The sequence below is a fragment of the Phalacrocorax aristotelis genome, chromosome 5 (genome assembly GCF_949628215.1).
Source record: "Phalacrocorax aristotelis chromosome 5, bGulAri2.1, whole genome shotgun sequence".
Lineage (NCBI taxonomy): Eukaryota > Metazoa > Chordata > Aves > Suliformes > Phalacrocoracidae > Phalacrocorax > Phalacrocorax aristotelis.
The window spans coordinates 11,763,883-11,781,734 of NC_134280.1; the positions used below are offsets into that span (position 1 = coordinate 11,763,883).

The 17,852-nt window shown below is 48.7% G+C and overlaps 1 protein-coding gene across 1 annotated transcript in view; it reads left to right on the top strand.

The window, feature by feature from the left end:
• The window catches only part of ITGB5 (integrin subunit beta 5), a 63,930-nt gene extending 48,514 nt beyond the window's left edge, over positions 1-15,416 (top strand). Inside the window, exons 11-15 of the mRNA XM_075093007.1 lie at positions 8,324-8,546; positions 9,257-9,360; positions 12,803-12,919; positions 14,089-14,255; positions 14,829-15,416. Of these exons, the coding sequence (XP_074949108.1) occupies positions 8,324-8,546; positions 9,257-9,360; positions 12,803-12,919; positions 14,089-14,255; positions 14,829-14,924 (707 nt within the window). The 3' untranslated portion in view covers positions 14,925-15,416. The remainder of the gene's footprint in view (positions 1-8,323; positions 8,547-9,256; positions 9,361-12,802; positions 12,920-14,088; positions 14,256-14,828) is intronic.
• The last annotated feature ends 2,436 nt before the right edge of the window (positions 15,417-17,852 follow it).

Here is a 17,852-nt window from a genome sequence, read left to right on the forward strand (position 1 = left end):
GCTGCGGGTTCATTCTTCCTCTCTCTTTTTTTTTTTTTTTTTTGTGTCTTATTTTGAATTAAATTCTGTCTTCTTCCAGCTTCTTTGGGAAGGGAGAAATCTGTTCCAAAACCGTGGATCTTTTGTGAACTTGCACCAGATTATGTGTTTGCATCCAAACACAGTACTGGGCAAGGCTCCCACAGCACTGGATTTTGCAGAGAAAGGATCTATCTCTGCTCCAGAGCCCAGTCCTCTTGATGAGGCCCATCTGAAAGGACATTCAGCTCATTTAGACCTCAGCAGGGTGGGAATTAACCTGCTTTTCATTTGAAGGATGGTTCTGAACCATAGAATTTGGCCTGGGAGTTCAGGCATTTGGGATTGTTCAGCTTTATTTTGGAGCCAAGTTTTATTTTAAGAACAAACCTGGAGGTTTTTGGATGGTAGGATCTGGTGGAAGTGAGCCTGCATGGGTACCACAGCAGGGAGACAAAGCTCATCCTTCCTGGAGGCACCATGCATTGGTGGAAGGGTTGCCGCACTATAGCTTTTCTCAAGTCCTTGCTCTGCATTTCATGTAAGTGCATGCTCACTATATGTCCCCTCATGTTTCTAAGTCATCCTTCACAGTGACAAAAGCTGAAGGCTAAATGTAGAGAGCTGGGCAAAGAGATGGGCCAAGAAGTATGTAGGTGGGGGGGAAGCTCCTGGTTCTAGACCCATGGGTGTTGGTGGTACCTGGGCAGGGTTGGGAGACCCAAATGAAAATGGGTCTTTGCCAAGTGGTTTCCTTTATCAGGCTTTTTGGGGTGAAAGGAAACAAGTGGGAGGAGGTGCAGTGAAGGGTTTTTGCACACTGGAAGAGCGGATCTCATCTGTTCGGGGTTTGCAGATGGAATGCCTTAATGTGCCTGCAGGGCTGGAGAGTGGGCTGGAGCAGGGAGCACCACGGTGGGAGTGGTGTCAGTGTGTCCCATGGGAGACCCAGTAAACACCTGCATTGGAAGGGATGGAGGCCGGTGAAAAAGGACAGTGGCACATAGACCTTTTTAAGTTAGAGGACTGGAGGGAAGCACAGGACAGGGAAAAAACAGGATTACACACACACACACATACCTTCCTATCTGGCTTAATGATTAATCTGCAGTGCTTTCCACGTCAGGTGCTTAAGGGGTGATGAAGCCAAGGATGAGCATGTGCCCAATTTGGTGGGATAGTCTTTGGACCCACAGCTTGAAGGGAAGCAGCATACCCATCCCGATTGCCCCCATTCAGGATGAAGCACTGTGTCTCTGAGAGGGTCTGGCAGCAGCCCTCACCCTGTATCGCTTCCTGCATCGGTAGCAGAGTCGGCAGCAGGACCTAAAAGCTCCAATTTCCAGTTCTGGGTCTCTATCCAAAAGGCCACGTGTGGCAGGCTCAGCTGAGGCTCTAACATAAGCAAAAGTTGAGAGATTTGTGGAGTGCTGAGATTAAAAAAAAAAAAAAAAAGGCTTTATTTTAAGAAATACAGCTTTAGATCTCCTTCAGGAAATGACTCCTCACTACCCTTTTTGGCTTTCTGGTGGATCATCAGCCATATCTCGTGATTGCATTTCAGCTCCACTTCTGTAGTGGAGAGAAGGAAAATGAGGAAAGGCTGGCCAGGGCTGCCGCAGGAAATCCGCCTGCCCTAGATCGGTTTCAGCTGCCTTCATGAGACAGCAGTTTCCAAAGCCCGGTTTTCCCTGCCCAGTTCTCATTTAAACCAGAAGTTCCCAAGTGACTGAGAAACTGGGGGGCTGAGGGTTTTTTTTGTGTAATGGCAGTGTTGCAGTGTATGGGATGCTGGCAGTAATGTGGAGCTGGTGATGGGCCTTGTGGTACCCAAGGCTGAATGAGCAGCTCAAGCAAGTATTTATTCCTCTACATTTGGTTTCATTAGTCTGTATCTCTGATGCTATTTTTGATGATTGGTGAGCTCAACCAGTGCTAGGATTGAAATAAAGGTTTATTTAAAGCCTTGTTGATTCTTGGCCAAACCCATATGCTATACGATGTAGATATCCAGTGAAATTAATACTATGGGAAGATGGGCAGATCCATGGTGTCTGGTGTATACATACAGAAATACTATTTACTTATTACTAGGCTCTTAGTGTTTTTTTTGTTGTTGTTTCAGTATTGTGGTGTGGATGAATGAGCGTGGGCGAGCTTTCTTCTGGTGCGGAGACAGTTGGTGGATGCGTTTCAGTTTACACAGGAACCTTGGACCCTTGATGTTTGTCTGTCTTTGTTTATATAGTAACCTTCTTTTCACAAGGGGTTGTTATGCTCTGTAGGCTCCAGGAGCTGGGGATGTTCCTTCCAGCCTGCTGCCCTTTTTTCCACTACCAGACCAGTGTGACCCAGGGAATGGATCCTAAGCCCATCCCCACTATTTAAAATTTCCTGAGCTCTCCCTGACTTCCTATGGGTGCCGGCCATCTGGCAGCAGGATGGCGCCGTGAACCTGAGCTGTGCCGCAGGCAGGCTGCCTTGCCTTGCCTGGCCTCTTGATGTGCAGTGCCGGCTGCTTTGAGTCACGGAAAGACATTAGTGGGGAAGTCGATGATTTATTTGCCTAAGCAGGCACTGTGTGTTACTGTAGCCCTTTCCCAAATGGAAAGGTCTAAGTTTTCCAAGTGTTCAAAGCCTCTTCTGCCACCCTTCCTCCTCCCACTCAAAATGGGCTGTTCCCAGAGCCTCTCCTGCAGATGTCAGATGCTTTTGTGAGGAGAATGGCTGGTCTGGTACTAAACCGATGCTCAGGCAGTGCCCTTTGTCAGTAGGGTTTGAGTCCTTCCTCTTCCATAAGCAGATGGTTTTGGTGCCTTCACCCCTAGGGAGCACAAAAAACACGTGGCTTCTCCGTCGGGGCTCTCCAGGTGACAGGGACAGCAGCCAGGGCTCGTTAAAGGGATGGCACTGGGAAATCTGGAAATTGCTTGCCATAACTTATTTCTCTTAATTGGTCTTCCTGTGGGTTTTTTTGTGTTTTTTTTTTTCAAATTAGTTGTTCAAGTAACCAAAAATGACAAAAGCACAGTATTTTTAAGGTCCTGACCCAAAGCCTGGATGTGAGGATGGAGGCACAAAAGTGGCTTGATTTAATGGGAACAAGATGTAGTATGGCCTTTACCCTCCCAAACGCTCAGAAACTGAGAAACTGGCTTAAAAATCATGAGGATTTTTTTTTTCTTGTATGATAGGTACATCAATTTAATTTGCTAGAGGGTGGGGGAAAAAGGAGTGTTGGAAGGGCTTGTTTTCAAACCCCTTCTCCCACTCCATAGAAGCTGGGGTAATTTTTTATTTCTCTCAAAAGAAAGCTGGTATTTTTGCACAATTTTGTGGCCCCCAAAAGTATTAGCTTTAGAAAGATCACTTTCTATCAAAAGACCAAGTGACAGAGCTTTTAGCGCACTGAGTTTCAGACCTCTTGGTGCATCAGTGGTCAGTGCAGTTCCTACAAGGCAAACTCAGTTATCGCAGAGGGTAGACGGGTTGTCCTGCCGAGTGCTCAGCCCCTGTGGGGTCTCACTTTGCAGCCTGCTGTCAGGAAGCCCGGGATAAAATCAGGGTCAGAGGCTGGAAGTTTCTGCCAGAAGCTGCTATCCCAATTCCTGCTTGCCAGCAACGGCCAGAGCCGTGGCATGCAACACTGGTGTCGGGCTGCCAAGCCAGGTTTGCGCAGTGCCGGAGTGCGGGCAGGGGGAATGTGGTCTGCGGCTGTCATCCTGGCGGGCAGCTGAGGGGAGGCGGCTGGGGTGAAATGAGGACAGCTGGATGTCCTGCCAAAAGACGTTTGAGTGACAGTGAGACGTGCAGCCCAGCCGGGGCACGGCAGTAGGGTGGGGATGTATTTCGGGGCAGAGAAGACAGACGGAGAGACCAGCTGGGCTGTGGTCCACCTCAGTGGCCTCCTTGGGAAGAGGGTACCTCCAAGCAGCAGTGTGCCCTGTGGCTCCCACCCACCAGAGCCCAGATAGTCCAAACCTAGTCTGGGGACTGCTCTCCCCTGCCAGAAGCATTGCTTTCCTCTGCTACACCCTCCCAGTGTGTTTCTGCAGCCTCCCTGACATGTGTTTTGTGTTAGCCCCCCAAAAAAATCAAGAGCTTGCTGGGAAGTATGTTATCAAATTCAGAGGGAGCATTTCATCTCCCAATTAGATCTGGATCTTTTAAATATCTAAGCTCGTCTCATTTCAAGGATGAGAACAGAAGAAAACATCTCTTGTTATGTTTGGAGAACATAATTAATGTCTTTTGGCTTCACAAACCAGTTTTAACAGAGACCATGCAAACTCGAAGGGTTCAAGGGTATTAAAATCCAGGGCAATGTCCTGCACCATGAGAATTCTGCTGGTGCAGAGGTGTCTTGAAACACACCCTCCTCAAGGATGCATTTGCATCTTGGAAATGAAACTGGGAAGTGAAACTAGGTTCATCATCGGTGTAGAGACTGAAGGCTTCCTGCAGGCATGACCTTACAGGGCATAGAGACTGCTTAACTGTGTCAGCTTTGTGTGTGACCATAGGATAGCTGAGACTGGAAAAGTGCAGCATGTTTTGCTGTGAAATATGAGTACCAGGAAGCACTCTGCATACTGCAAACCTCAGCTCTGGGTCACCATCACCAAAAGACTTGCTGTGACCAGCATGCCATGTTGCCTTGGGGCTCCTCTCAGGTTTTGTCCTGAGCAAGAGGATGGAGTGCATTCCCATCTCCGGTACTCCAGGTGGACGTTGAGAAGCAGGATGACTCTTGTCATGCCTGTATGAGAAGTAAATGTATCTCACTCACCATGTTTCTCCAGTCTTCAGGTTGTGTGGGAGATGAAAAGAGAGCACCAGAAGTGGGGCTCCCAGCGCTTGCAGGAGCGGCCACTCTCAGGCTGATGCAGGCAGTGAAAATGTAACATCTTTGCTGTTAAAGGTCAACATGGAAATTTCCACCCTTGGTGCATTCCCCATGATGAGCTTCAGCCAGTGACTTCTTCCACATTGAACCAGTGTGGCCGAGGCAGAAAAAACATTTCAACATGTTTTTGAATTTTAAGCTCACACCACACACTTAGTCACCCTCATATATTAGGGCTTTTTCTTCATCCCCTTCAATAAACAAAACCGTTTGCTTTAAGAAACTGTTTCTGAAATTTTCCAGTCACAGTAGTTTAACAGGAGGCATTATCTGGAAATGGCTGTTTCTCTTCCCTGGGACAGTTGTTCCAGGCTTCATCCCCAGCCTGCCAGGGGCTGGAAGGGATGTGCAAGCTTTCTAGCCTCCTATACTGGCCTGGCACTGGCAGCTTTAAAAACTGAACCAGTTCATGAGCAATAACACTTCCAGAGATGGATTTCCAATGGATTCACATCTTTTGCTGGGCTCTGCGGTGTCCAAGGGGGACCAAGCTATGGCTGACGTTGCAGGGGCTCTGCCCCTCTGCCCAAGAGCAGGGGGGTGGCTCCCACCCAGGTCAGGACCATAGGGTGGTGTGAATGCCATTGGCTTGCTTCTCTTGGCCCTCACAGCTCAAATTCCAGTGTGAACACATTTACTAAATGCCATATACACAGAGCCCCAATGCCAGCTGCTTTGGATTCCTTGAAGTAGTGCCTGTTTAAGAAAACAGTGTTTTATAGCTAATTTGGATATATGCATTACCATGGAGGCACCAAGCTTGCTGTGTGCAAGAGCCGGGTTGCCTGAATGAATTGTGAATAAAAGCCAGCTACCCTGTTTGATTTGCTTGTGAAGCGGAGGGTACACGGGGTCCCCACTCTGCAGCTGTGCCCTGAGCAGCAGCGGTGGTGGACGTAGCTGTGCCCATGGGCTCAAAACCGGAGCTTTATAGGGAAGGGGCAAACCCAACCTGCCTGTACAGATGTGTCTGGGGAAAGGGCAAGGCTGTCGTCATGAAGGCAAACAGAGTGAGGGATTTTTTAATCTCCATCAGATGTAGGAAGGGAAGGACATCGCCTCTAGAGATCTTGTAAACATAACCTCCACTGTCTAATAATGTTTGAGTTTGCAGGCTGGGTCCAAAGCAAACTGAGGGAGTGCAAAAGAGGCTGTAGGAGGGCAGCTTGTGATGTGCTGAGATATATGAGATGCCTTGTAAAACAGAAGGTGTTCCCATGACTTTTGGCAAGGGATATAGCCTGACAATCCACAGCCTCTCTGGTAATCTTGGAGCGATAGAAGAGGCAGGAGATCAGTAGTTTTGTGCTGATGAAAGGAGTGTGAATATAATTTATCTTGTCTGAGGTGATTGAGGCTGTTTCCAGTGGGAAAGCTGAGCTGTAATTAGATTTCTGATGAGCTTTGTATACAACCTCTTCAGCTCTATAAACTATGCCTTCAAAGGCATCTCTTCTCCTAGTGGTCAACTAAGGTGGAATTCAAGCAGTATTTCCGGTGAGCTGATGGATGCCTTTCTGAAACCAGATGCTCAGCAGCCAGCCACTCCTCTTACAATCGCTCAAAGCTTTTAAGCCTGTTGACTTTTTCAGCCCGTCACTAAACCCCATAGTTGCAAGGGGATGCTTCAATAGAGGAGAGCCCTTACTGGATCAGTTTCTTCACTCATCTCTGCTGTGAGCTGCCCTGAGCTGCCCCCTGGGGGAGGTTCAACTGGTCCCAGCAACCTTCATGGCACTAGCTGGGACACAGAGGTCTTGCCTGGACACAGGAGATGATGCTTGTTGGTTTAAGTTTTTTTTAAGGATTTTGTGAGTAGTTCTTAAGTAAAGCTGTTAGGGAAGCAGGGTAGGAAAGACCTTATGAAGTGGTCAACCTGCTAGGCTTTTTGCTGCTAATACCTGGGTTCAAAACCAGCAAGGAAGCACTGCTTCATCTTCATTTCTCTTGATGTAGACAGAGAAAAAAGAGATAAATTTATACAGAATACCAGCCATCCCAGTAAACATAGAAGCCCTCGCAGGACCCCCCTCTCTTACACCATTTTGAGGGCCCAGCAGTAATACTGATCTCCAGAGCTCAGGGTCAACAGTGGGCAGGCAGGTGTGGAGGAAGAGAAAACTTCTTGCTGAGTGGTGTGGCCTGTAGAAGGCTAGGCTGGAAGCGTGGCTTGGCCCCCCATTTACTGGCACAGCGGCTCTGCTAGCAAAATCCAATGCCATAGCAAGACGGAGCAGAAAACTGCCCACAGTCTGGCTGTGCTGCCTCCTACCTGGCTCATGTGGTGAGCAGCCAGATCGCACCTGCTCTGCCACATTCTCTAGTGCTCTGAAGTCTTTGTCTGCCCAGTGCCATGCCTCTGAGACAGACACATCTGCTTTGAGAAGCAGTACTTTGAAAGCTGCTGCCAGAGGCCCTTCATCAGCTTGAATATTTTTGCTACTCCGGTAGCTATGGAAATCATGGTTCTAAGCTGCACGTAACCCTCCTAGCTTAGCTGGAGCCTTCAGGTGAGCACATGAGCGAAGCCAAGTGATGCTTAGGAAGCATTGGGGACTGAGTGACAGAGATGCCTTCTGCAGAGGTGGGAGGTATAGTGCTCTGTAAAGCCCAGTTACACAGTGCTGGGCACCAGGAGGCAGAGGTGGGGAATATTCACTCTGCGGGTAAGAAAGGCTCATGACAACACGCTGCTGAAACATTGCCTCAGGTGTCAATGTTTGCTTGGTGGTGTCAAGCACTGAATGGGGGCCAACGAGGAGGGTGCAAAAGGGCACCCTGGAAAGAGAAGGATACTTGAGAACCCTCATCTGGAGAGATGACAGTAAGAGAGTAACACATTTGACACCTGGCCAGAGAATGCAGTCTTTACCAGCTAATTCTGTTTGCCTCTGCAATAGCAGGTGGTTGTTCCTTGCATGGACCCACTCATTTTGCTGCCCTCCGCCCACAGGATGACAGTGCTATGCTGAGCAGGGGTCCCAGGGGGGCTTGGGGTAGAAGTCACCTCCCCCAGCTGCAGGCTGTGTCTGCTCCAGTGGAACTGCCCTCTTCTCCCCATGGTCACCGTCACTGCTGGTACCTCCCAAAGGCAGTTTGTGCCCCTGTCCTGGCTACCTGGTCCCACCTAGGAAGGGAGAGGTGCCCATTTGTCTTGAGCGACTATAGAGGGAAGCTGGAGGAGCTGCGAGTAGGTATTTTTTGCTGCTAAACGTAGATATAATTTGATATCTAGGTGTTTCCCATTGCCATCTGTTTGATGCTCTGCCAAGTAAGATCTCTCCAGCAGCTTTTCCTACTGGGCTGCTGGTCCCTCCTGCACAGGGGCACAGGGGCAGCTGTGGCACCTGGCACTGACCTGGCATGCTGCTGATGCCTCCTCCCCGCTCTCGCCTTCAGGCCACGGAGAGTGTCACTGCGGGGAGTGCAAGTGCCATGCTGGTTACATCGGGGACAACTGCAACTGCTCCACCGAGATGGACAGCTGTGTTTCCAGTGACGGGCAGATGTGCAGCGGCAGGGGCACCTGCGTCTGTGGGAAGTGTCAGTGCACCGAGCCAGGGGCTTTTGGAGAGACGTGTGAGAAGTGTCCCACCTGCCCAGGTGTCTGTAGCACTAAAAGGTACTCATGGCGGGGTTCAGGAGGGACTTCTTACTGGTAGGATGGGCAGCTCTTTTGTTCCTGGGAGACTTTTCAGCTAAGGAATTACTCCTGCTTCATTAAACAGTTGATTAGCCTTAGGCAAGCCTGCTGCTGCTCAGAACCCACTCTAAGCAACCTGAGAGTATCCCAGGCAGAGAAGCAACAAGTATTTCTGCCCAAGTCCTCATGGAGGTTCACGTGCTCATTCATTTCCAGTGCCATCCTGCTCTGCAAGAAGGGATGGCAACCCCATTTTTGCTGCACCCTGAGCTGTAGACATCCAGGCCTAGAGAGCTGTAAGCTGCAGAGGAGGGGAAGACAGGGATGACTGCCCTTCTCGCAGTGATGGAGGTGTCTTGGGCATCAGCCTCAGATTGTGCAGAGCAGCAATGCCATCTGCCTTGATCTCAGGCAGGATGGATTTTTGCAGCCGCTGACATGCAGCTCCTGACATCCAAAGGACAAACAGACCCCAAACTTACCAGCTGTTTTGCACCTTCATTGAATCCACCCCTAGAATAAATCCATCCTTGAGACAGAGATACTTGGCCCCTGGAGTTGCTCTTTCCTTGTGGTGCAGATGTGCAGCCTCCAGGCCACACCCAGGGAGTCCCTTTTCAAGGGGTGAACCTCTGTTCATGCAGTTTCTGACAAGTGCTTAATCTTCCCCTCCATGTGTCTTTCTGCAGGGACTGCATTGAATGCAAGTTGTTTAACTCAGGAAGACTGGCTGATAACCAAACCTGCCAAAAGCACTGCAAGGATGAGATCATCACCACTGTGGATGTTCTCGGTAAGTACGCAGCAGCAGGACAGCAGACGGTGCGAGCCAGTGACTATGGCATTGAATTCCTCTTAACCAGACCAAGACATATCTGTAAAGAAAGCCTCAGGGAACACTTGGTATTTAGAAATGTATGTGTGTATGTAGTATGTATACGTGCATATGTGGTATGTGTGCCCCTCCCTCCAGGCTGTGATCTATATTGAAGTAAAAAAACCTTTGATTTTAAATAACATCTTACCACATCTAACCACTACCACCAATGCAAGGAGCAAAGAGAGTGAGATGAGATCAGATGAGACAGAAGATTAGATGAGCCATGAGAGAGTGCAAAAGGACAAAGTATTACCCAAAAAAAAAGCATTCTCTAATCTTCTGTGAATTCATTTTGGAAGAAGTGAGCTTGTAAGGGAAAGCAAAGCTGTTTTGGACACGATGAGTTCTGCTTTGGTGGAACTGACTGCTAAAAGTTCCCCTGGCAAGCCCTCTCCTGCCCTTTGTGTCCTCTTCTGGAGCTTGCCCCACACGTGCATCCCTCAGCAGATGATATTTCCCCCTTCTTTTGAAGCTCCATTCTGGCAGTCCCTGGTTGGTGTTTAGGGGAGTAGAGGAGATCCAAATTTGTGACAGCTTTAATCACAATCCTGACCCTGGCTGTAGCAATACCCCTTGGAGGGAGGGAGATCAAGCAGGGATAAGTTACTGTCCACGTCTGACATTTCCTCCTTTTCCCATAGTTTATAGAGGTAGGAGTACTTGCCCTTTCTCTCCCTTCCTCCTGAGCTGCCTGCAGCAATGTTTTTCCCATTGACTCCTCTCACATCCAGTGTCTAGCTTTTAAATTATGACCAGTGGAGTTTCCTACCTTTCCCTTTGGGAGACTTGTTCTCATTCTCTCCATCCTCCCCGCAGTTTACCAGGGAGTGCACCTACACCAGCACACTGCGAGAGGTTACAAGGCACTTCCAAACCACCGAAGCTCCTTTCTGATGCCTGGCTGGCCTGCGTTTCTTGGGAGCCAGCAAATACAGGGGATTAAAGCTCAACTATCTTGCCTGGGTGTTGCACCATGCCAAAGCCAGCTCTTGTGCTGACTGCGCCCTGGGAGGTGAGGCTGGGCTGTGATTTGCCAACCCCCCGCATGGCTTTCAGAGAAAAACATTTTGGGGAATTATGCTTATTCTTCTGTTGAACTACTGCAGTCAGAGTGCGGGTGGTGCTGAGCTCTTGGGAATTCAGGGCATTCTGTGGCTTGGAGATCTGGGCTGCTAGAGGAAAAGGTAAAGCAAAATATTCCTAAACAAAGAGCTTGGGGGACTACAGACTTCTTCACAGGCAGACTGAGCCAAATTCTGGTCTTCAAGTGCTTTTGTGTTATGTAGCACATATTAAAGGCCCCTGCTGAGAGGCTGAACACTGATATTTGTCACAGAAGACATAGGTCTGCATTCTCCTGGCAGTGGAGGATGGGACCGTCTTAAATATCAAGTTCCAATGAACAGACCCTTGAGGATCCCAAGTGCCTTTTGGCTCTGGGTATGAAGCAGCCAGTGTTTCAAAGCTTTTTAGAGCACAGGCATCTATTGTTGGACTCACGAGCCAGAATGATGCCTTTTGGGAGGCTTATATGACTTGCATTGGACTCTGCAGGATCTCCTTCACTTCTGCAATATTACATTTCCATTCCTGATGGTTCCAGAGAGGAGCTTTCAACATGAGAGGAACGTGACAGGTCCAACGCTGAGCCATCACACCTCTCTCTGTGGACGTGTGATCCCTGAACCTAGTGAAGACCAATGGAGATCATTACTATTGAAACTTTATTCACTGTATCTTGTAGCAGAATATTGGTGCAAGGATGGAATTGAAAGCAGCTGGGCCTGGAAGAACTCAGATTTGCTGCTCAACTCAGAAGGGCATTAGTCAAGAAACATGGAAGTTTTATTGTTAATCTAATTAGTGCTTTGTAACAATCAGCACTTCTCCAGCCCTGCATTTGATACCACTGTGTAGGTAAAGCAGTTTTTCCCAGCCCGAGGTAGGAACAGCTGAGGTTTGTCCACACCAGGAACTTCATCAAGACTCACCAGAGGGACAATTGCATCTGGGCCTAGAGCTGTTGACATGGAGGGTATTAATCTTTCTATTGAAAGCAGGTCAAAGGCACTGAAAGGAAAGAAAAACAGACAGGAGAGATAAGGCGCTGGAATAGCAATGATCATTAATGCGATCATTCTTCAGCATGACAGGCAGGCATGGATATGAATGAGGAGGAGAGCTGTGGGAAGCATTTTCTAGGTGCCTAAGCCAAGGTCATGTCTTTACCAATCAGTAGCACTGGGTGCCCACATCCCTTCCTCTCCCTTGAAACTCTCAGTCCATCAGGCCTGCAGAGATGTCCTCCTGCAAAGTTACCTGGCATAGCCAGAGATGTTGCCCCATCTTCCTCCAGGCACAAGTTGTGGCCTTGCAGGGTGGTGGCTTTGCTGAAATCACTCCTGAAGCTAGAGCTGCAAACCTCAGATGATGGCTTTGCTGAAATTTTGTAATGGTTTTTGTGAAGCAGCCTTCCTCAGGAAGCATCTTATAATGACCAGAGCAGTGCCAGGCTCTGCCTGGTGCCACAGTATGTTAAACAGGCAAACAAACAGCACCCATATGGCCATGGGAATCAAGTAGACTCATTTCTGCCAACTTCCCCATCTCCGCATCCTCCTCTCCAACCAGCTCCTCCCTTCCCCTTCCCTCCCTCCTCCCCTCCCCATTTTCCTCTTCTATCTCCCTCTTTAAAAACAAACTTCTCAACCGTTTCCGGAGCTGGTGCCGTTCAGCACAGCTGGAGGACGAGCCAGCCATGGGCTGCTGCTGCTGGCCCCATCTGTGTCCTCACAAGCTGAGTCTGTGCCCTCACTTTCTCTTCAGCTTCCACTCTCCAAGAAATTCAGCAAATGAAGAAGAAAAAGGCATTGGCAAAGCAGACGTGTGCAAAGGAAGAGTGTGTATGTGTGAGGTTGTGTCTGTTTGCCATGCAGCAGTTTCTGAGCGCCACATTTTCTCGAGCAGTAAGTCTGGATGCTGCTCAGTTACAATTTGCACAAATTGCGATCAAACTGTGCTGCTTTCTGGGCTTGGTCCCTATTCCTCCACTCCCTGGCACCTGCGAGAAACCCTGCTCAGCGTGCAGAGGAGAACTGTGCTAATTCCTAATATCAAACCTGCCAACTAAGTCAACCAACTTGCAGCTTTAGACATATCCTGTTAGAAAGGGGGACTAGGTCAAAATCAGGGGAACCCACGCCACCGCAAGTTTTTAGGGGCCAATTAGCTTAAAAAGAACTGGGTGTTGGAAGCATTTGTGTAAGAAATTAGGATACAAGAGTTCTGCAGTCTTTAGGAATCATTTTTATACAAAAACCAAAATAAAACTCTGCAACTCTGCATGTCATTCCAGAAACGGATGACCCGAATGCGATCCTCTGCGCCTACCCAGTGAACAACTGTGTCATGAAGTTCACCTACTCGGAGCTTGCCAGCGGGAAATCCAACCTCACTGTCCTCAAAGAGCCAGGTTGGCCCTCCCTTGGGTTTTCTTTTAATAGCGCAGGCTGCCTTGCGAGAGATGACTGGCTGCTGGGGGGGAGCAGAAAGGCTGGTTTCACTAGCTGTATGAAGGCATGTGCAAGCAGGTGAACCAGGATAATTTTAAAAAATTAGATGTTTTACAGTGCTGAAACCCAGCTCCAAATGCTCCCAACTCAGTAAAAAAGGACGCTGACCAAGAGTGAAACATGCACCTGAGCCGCTGGCATTGCTAGCAAACAGCTGAAGGGCTTCCTGCCAGCTCAGGATGCTGAAATTAAATCCAGTCTATTTACATTTCAAAATGTATGCCATGTACTGATTTGGTGATACAGCCACTGTGAGCAAAAACAGTCAGAAGAGGACACCTGGTGCTGCTCCTGGTTAAGTCAAGAGGTTAGGAAAACACCACACCACTTATAGGTTTCTGCATTTCCAAAGAGCCAACTCTGGTCCAGGCAGCGTAAGGGCTGTGTGTCCCTGTCCCCCTCCACAGGCTGCCACAGACAGCTGTGCTTCCCCGCATTAATCACACGCAATGCAGTTTCTCAAAGAAAACCCCATGTGGTGTTACAGGACAAGCTGGTGAACACCCACCAGTAGCTTCTTGCAATCTGCTCTGGTCCTCCAAGGCCCAGGCCAGTATGGGAAAGATGGAGATACTGCACATTTTATTTTATTTGTGCTGCAGCTTGCACTTAATTGAAAGAGCAGTTGATTAGCTGACAGTTAATGTACTTATTTAAAGTGCCCAGTGATCACTTGTCCCCATGTGGGCCAGAAGCAGAGCTGGCTTTGCCAGAGGCACCTTAACCCTCTGTGTCCCACATGGGTCACCCAGCATTAAAGCCAGCGGTCACTGCTGGACAGTGGCACTGCAGCACTGCTCTTCCCCCAAAGGACTGCATGAATTCCTAGCTCCAGTGACATCCATGAAAGCTGTGCCTTTGAACTGCCTCTAGTCAGGAAGTTGTATATTAAAAAAAAATACCCCTTTGGTTTCAGAGAGGACTGTTGCTTTTTTTAATTTAGTCACTGCTGCTAACACTGCCCTGAGGTCACTTGCTCAGTGGCTGATGTCCAGGTCATTACGTCCCGGTATCCTGATCGGGGATACACTTGCACCAGAGCTAATTACCTTCTCCCCCTCTTTACCAGCGTGCAGTTCGGCCCCCAGCGCTGTGACGATTGTGCTGGCGGTGATCGGCAGTGTGGTGCTGATCGGCATCATCCTGCTGGGTCTCTGGAAGCTGCTTGTCACCATTCACGACAGACGGGAGTTTGACCGATTCCAGAGCGAACGGTCCCGGGCCAGATATGAAATGGTGAGCCCTGGGGCAGGGGTGCTGCTAGCATATGGGGGGCTGTCAGGATACACTGACAGCAAACAGCTCTGCAGCGATGGAGGCAGGTGGCAGGTGCGAGAAATGTGGGTGCCAGTGCCCTGCGGTGCCATGCAGGGCTTAAGGGTCCAGCACGTCGCACTGCCCTTCCCCTTGGCAAGCTACAAATACTCTGCAAAATTATACCCAGCCTTTGGTTTCATTATGTATTTCCCAGAAGTGCTGGAAGGCTGGAGGAAGTAGGGGAGCGGGGACCAAGCGCTGACTGGCAGCAGCCAGGTCAATAAGATCTATGAGGGAGCCCTTCTGGGGGGCTCTATGTGGAGTTGCCCAGCATTCGAGGGCATCACCTGTGCCTGCAGACAGGATGGAAGGTGGGTCTGATGGACCAGCTATGGACAAACAACACTGCTTTTGGATCTGAATACACATTTCAGTCAAAGCCAACATATCTCCAAATTAGTTGGCCCAGGAAGGGGGGATTATGCACATTTTCACCATGACATGGACCTTTTTCCTCACCTTTGTTCTTTTTGTCTGCTCATTTCTCCAAAGGCATCCAATCCTCTCTACCGAAAGCCTATTTCCACGCATAACGTAGAGTTCACATTCAACAAGCTCAACAGGTCTTACAACGGTACAGTTGACTGATGGGGTCTTGGCACCTGGGACTGCTGTGGACAGTTGCTTGACTGTATGTGCTGCTTCCCCACTTGAAGATGGGATCCTCTTCAGGTGTGAGAATCCCTTACAACAGGACTGGTCGATGACCAAAGCCTGTTATTTGCACAGTAAGGAGAAAAGTCTGGTTCATTCTGAAAGCACGGATGCGACGGCAGGCTCCCCGCCTGTGCTGATGGACTGTGAGCCGTGTGCGACTCCATACCCCAGCTTTCTGGATATATTAAACCTGCCAACTAAGTCAACCAAGTGCCATATTGCAGCTTTAGACATATCCCATTAGAAAGGGTGACTAGGTCAAAAATCAGGGGAACCCACACCACTGCAAGTTGTTAGGGGGCAATTAGCTTAAAAAGAAGCGGATGTTGGAAGCATTTGTGTAAGAAATTAGGATACAAGAGTTCTGCAGTCTTTAGGAATTTTTTTTATATAAAAAAAAAAAATAAAACTATTGTGCATATATGATGTTGTTAGTGGAGTTCATTGTTTCCTTGCTGAGTCCCCCCACCGAAACTGGGACTTGCTTCTGCAAGCAACAGTGGTGCGGCCTGATTAATGTATTAATAGAGCCTTATTAGTCAAAACATGGCTATAAAAATAGGAGCTGGAGCCGCAGCGACTGCCGCAGAAGGTATGTTGATTTAATACCCTGGTGTTGATCCAGGGCAGGGAGTGTCACAACGAGCTCCCACTCTGTGCTGGCAGTGTTAAACAGACGGGAAACTGGTGGGAGCCTGAGGGAAATGTGAGTTTAGGCTGAGGAAACTAAATTAAACACCCATTCCTTATGGTGTGCAAGTAGGCGTCTAGCCTGGGTGCCTGCACGAGAGCAGCTGGGAGCACACAACAGTTCATCCAAAGCTCTGGCTTTTTACCAGAGAACTGTGGGGTCCAGCAGAGACTGGCTGGAAAAGCAGGGGAGCCCTGAGATTTTGGCTGGAAAGGGAGCTGGATAAAATCCAGTGTTGTTGCTTCAAAACATATATTTTGCTTTGTTTTTGTTTATTTTTTCTCCCTGAAACTGTTCCTTCAGCCCCATTTGTTTTCCTCTGGAGCTGGGGTTTGGGTTACCCCGGCTGACAGCTGCAGCTTTAAACCCACAGGGGCTGCAGCGGGGCTGCAGCCACCAACAGGAGAGAGAAACCAGAGCAATTGCTCCTGCCTGCTTTTCTTATTTTGGTTTTTCTTTTTTTCTTGTCTCTTCACCCTGAACAGATGCTGCAATAGTCAGCTGAAGGAATCTTGCCAGGGAAAAGCAAAACCAAATGGTGTTCATTGTTTTGACTTGCTCTTCTCTTTGGAAAAGCACCATGGGCCCATGCTTCCGGATTTTTTTTTTATTATTTGTTTTTGCCTCTATAAACAGAAGCTCTTATTTGCTCAGTATAAACAGCTCTTGTTCAAGAATTTTATGGTCCTGCCTCCTCCTACCAGCAGTACTGAAGAAACGCAGCAGACCACACCAAAAATAGCTTGGAACAGGGATTTTTAGGAGCGCAACAAGTGGCACACTGGCAGCATCAATGCTGATCAGGTGGGGTAAAGAAAGCAAAACCCCAAATAAGTAAAACCTGTGCCCTGTCTTCCCACTTGATTCCACTAAATCTGCCCTAATAGGGGAGGAGGGTGCTTACATCCGGAAAACAAGTACAAGGGCAGGCTCTGGTTAAATGCTGGTACTGTCGTCATGTAATGAACCCACGTGTCGACTGGGGGCTGTGCTGCCTCCTCCCCACAGCACCACGAGCAATAGGACAGGCCTGGGCATTGCAGAGGGGCAGCTCTTCAGAGCTCCCCATTTCCTACACAATACTGAAGCCCAAGCTAAAGTTTTCAGGCTGAGATGTTGCGTATTCAATACCTTGGACTAATGCTGCTGCCTGAGAAGGAGCAGCCATGGGGCAAATTCGGTTTTTGTGACCAACCCACTGCCTAGTGCCATGCTGGCATGATAGATTTCATCACTATCACAAAAGGAAAATAGAAAACAATCAAAAAATAATCATCACAAGTAGACAGAGCAAGTTTTAGCTTGGTTCATGTGACTGTCTCACGCAAGCTGTACTGCCCCAGGCACAGAAAGGGGGAGGAGAAAGGAAAGGAAAGGAAGAGCAGGAATATTTTAAACACGCTTTGCCACCCAAAGCAGCAAACACTGAGAATACAGCTCTGCTGCAGCTAATTTGCAAGAGTCCAAGCAGTTTAAAAACAAAACCAACCCCTTTGCTTTCTTCCTTTGCACTCCGAAAGGAAAGGCACAGGCAGTGTCCCCCTGCCTCCCCTTTCCCTTGCAGATTACCTTTATGCTTTGGCATTTCCCAGCACACTGGATTAGTGCTGAGAGTCTGGACAGTAGGGAGCTGAAGTTTGACTCATTGCTAAGGGGTGGTTTGGGTAGGAAGAGTGCACAGGAGGCGAGAAAGGGCCTGGGAACAGGACTGCAAGTGCCCTCCTTCCCATGCAAGGGGAGACTCAGCTGTATAGCAAAGTGGTCTGCAGAGTAGCTAGGGAGTAATGTGAGGAGCGAGTAGGTGGGGGAAGGGTGCCACAGGCCAGGCACGCAAGAAAGTGTAGCAAAAAGAAGGAAATAGTGTTGCTTGCTGTCAGCAAAGAGCATCCTACTACCCACAGCACTGGGCCGGGAGACACAGAGCACCACCATAGGTGCCTGTCTCATGGGAACAGCAGCTGCCATGCCTGGGTGCGGGAAGGCCTCAGCCTCTAGGTCAGGCTTTCTTCATGTCAATTCTACTATCAGAAGGCACCACAGAAACTTTATATAAATAAATAAACAATTTGCTCTGTCCCCCAAATGTAGCTTCTTCACAAGGTTGCATCTAAAAAAAAAAAAGAAAAAGAAGGAAGTGATGCTAACAGCTAGAAGGCTTTGCTTTATTG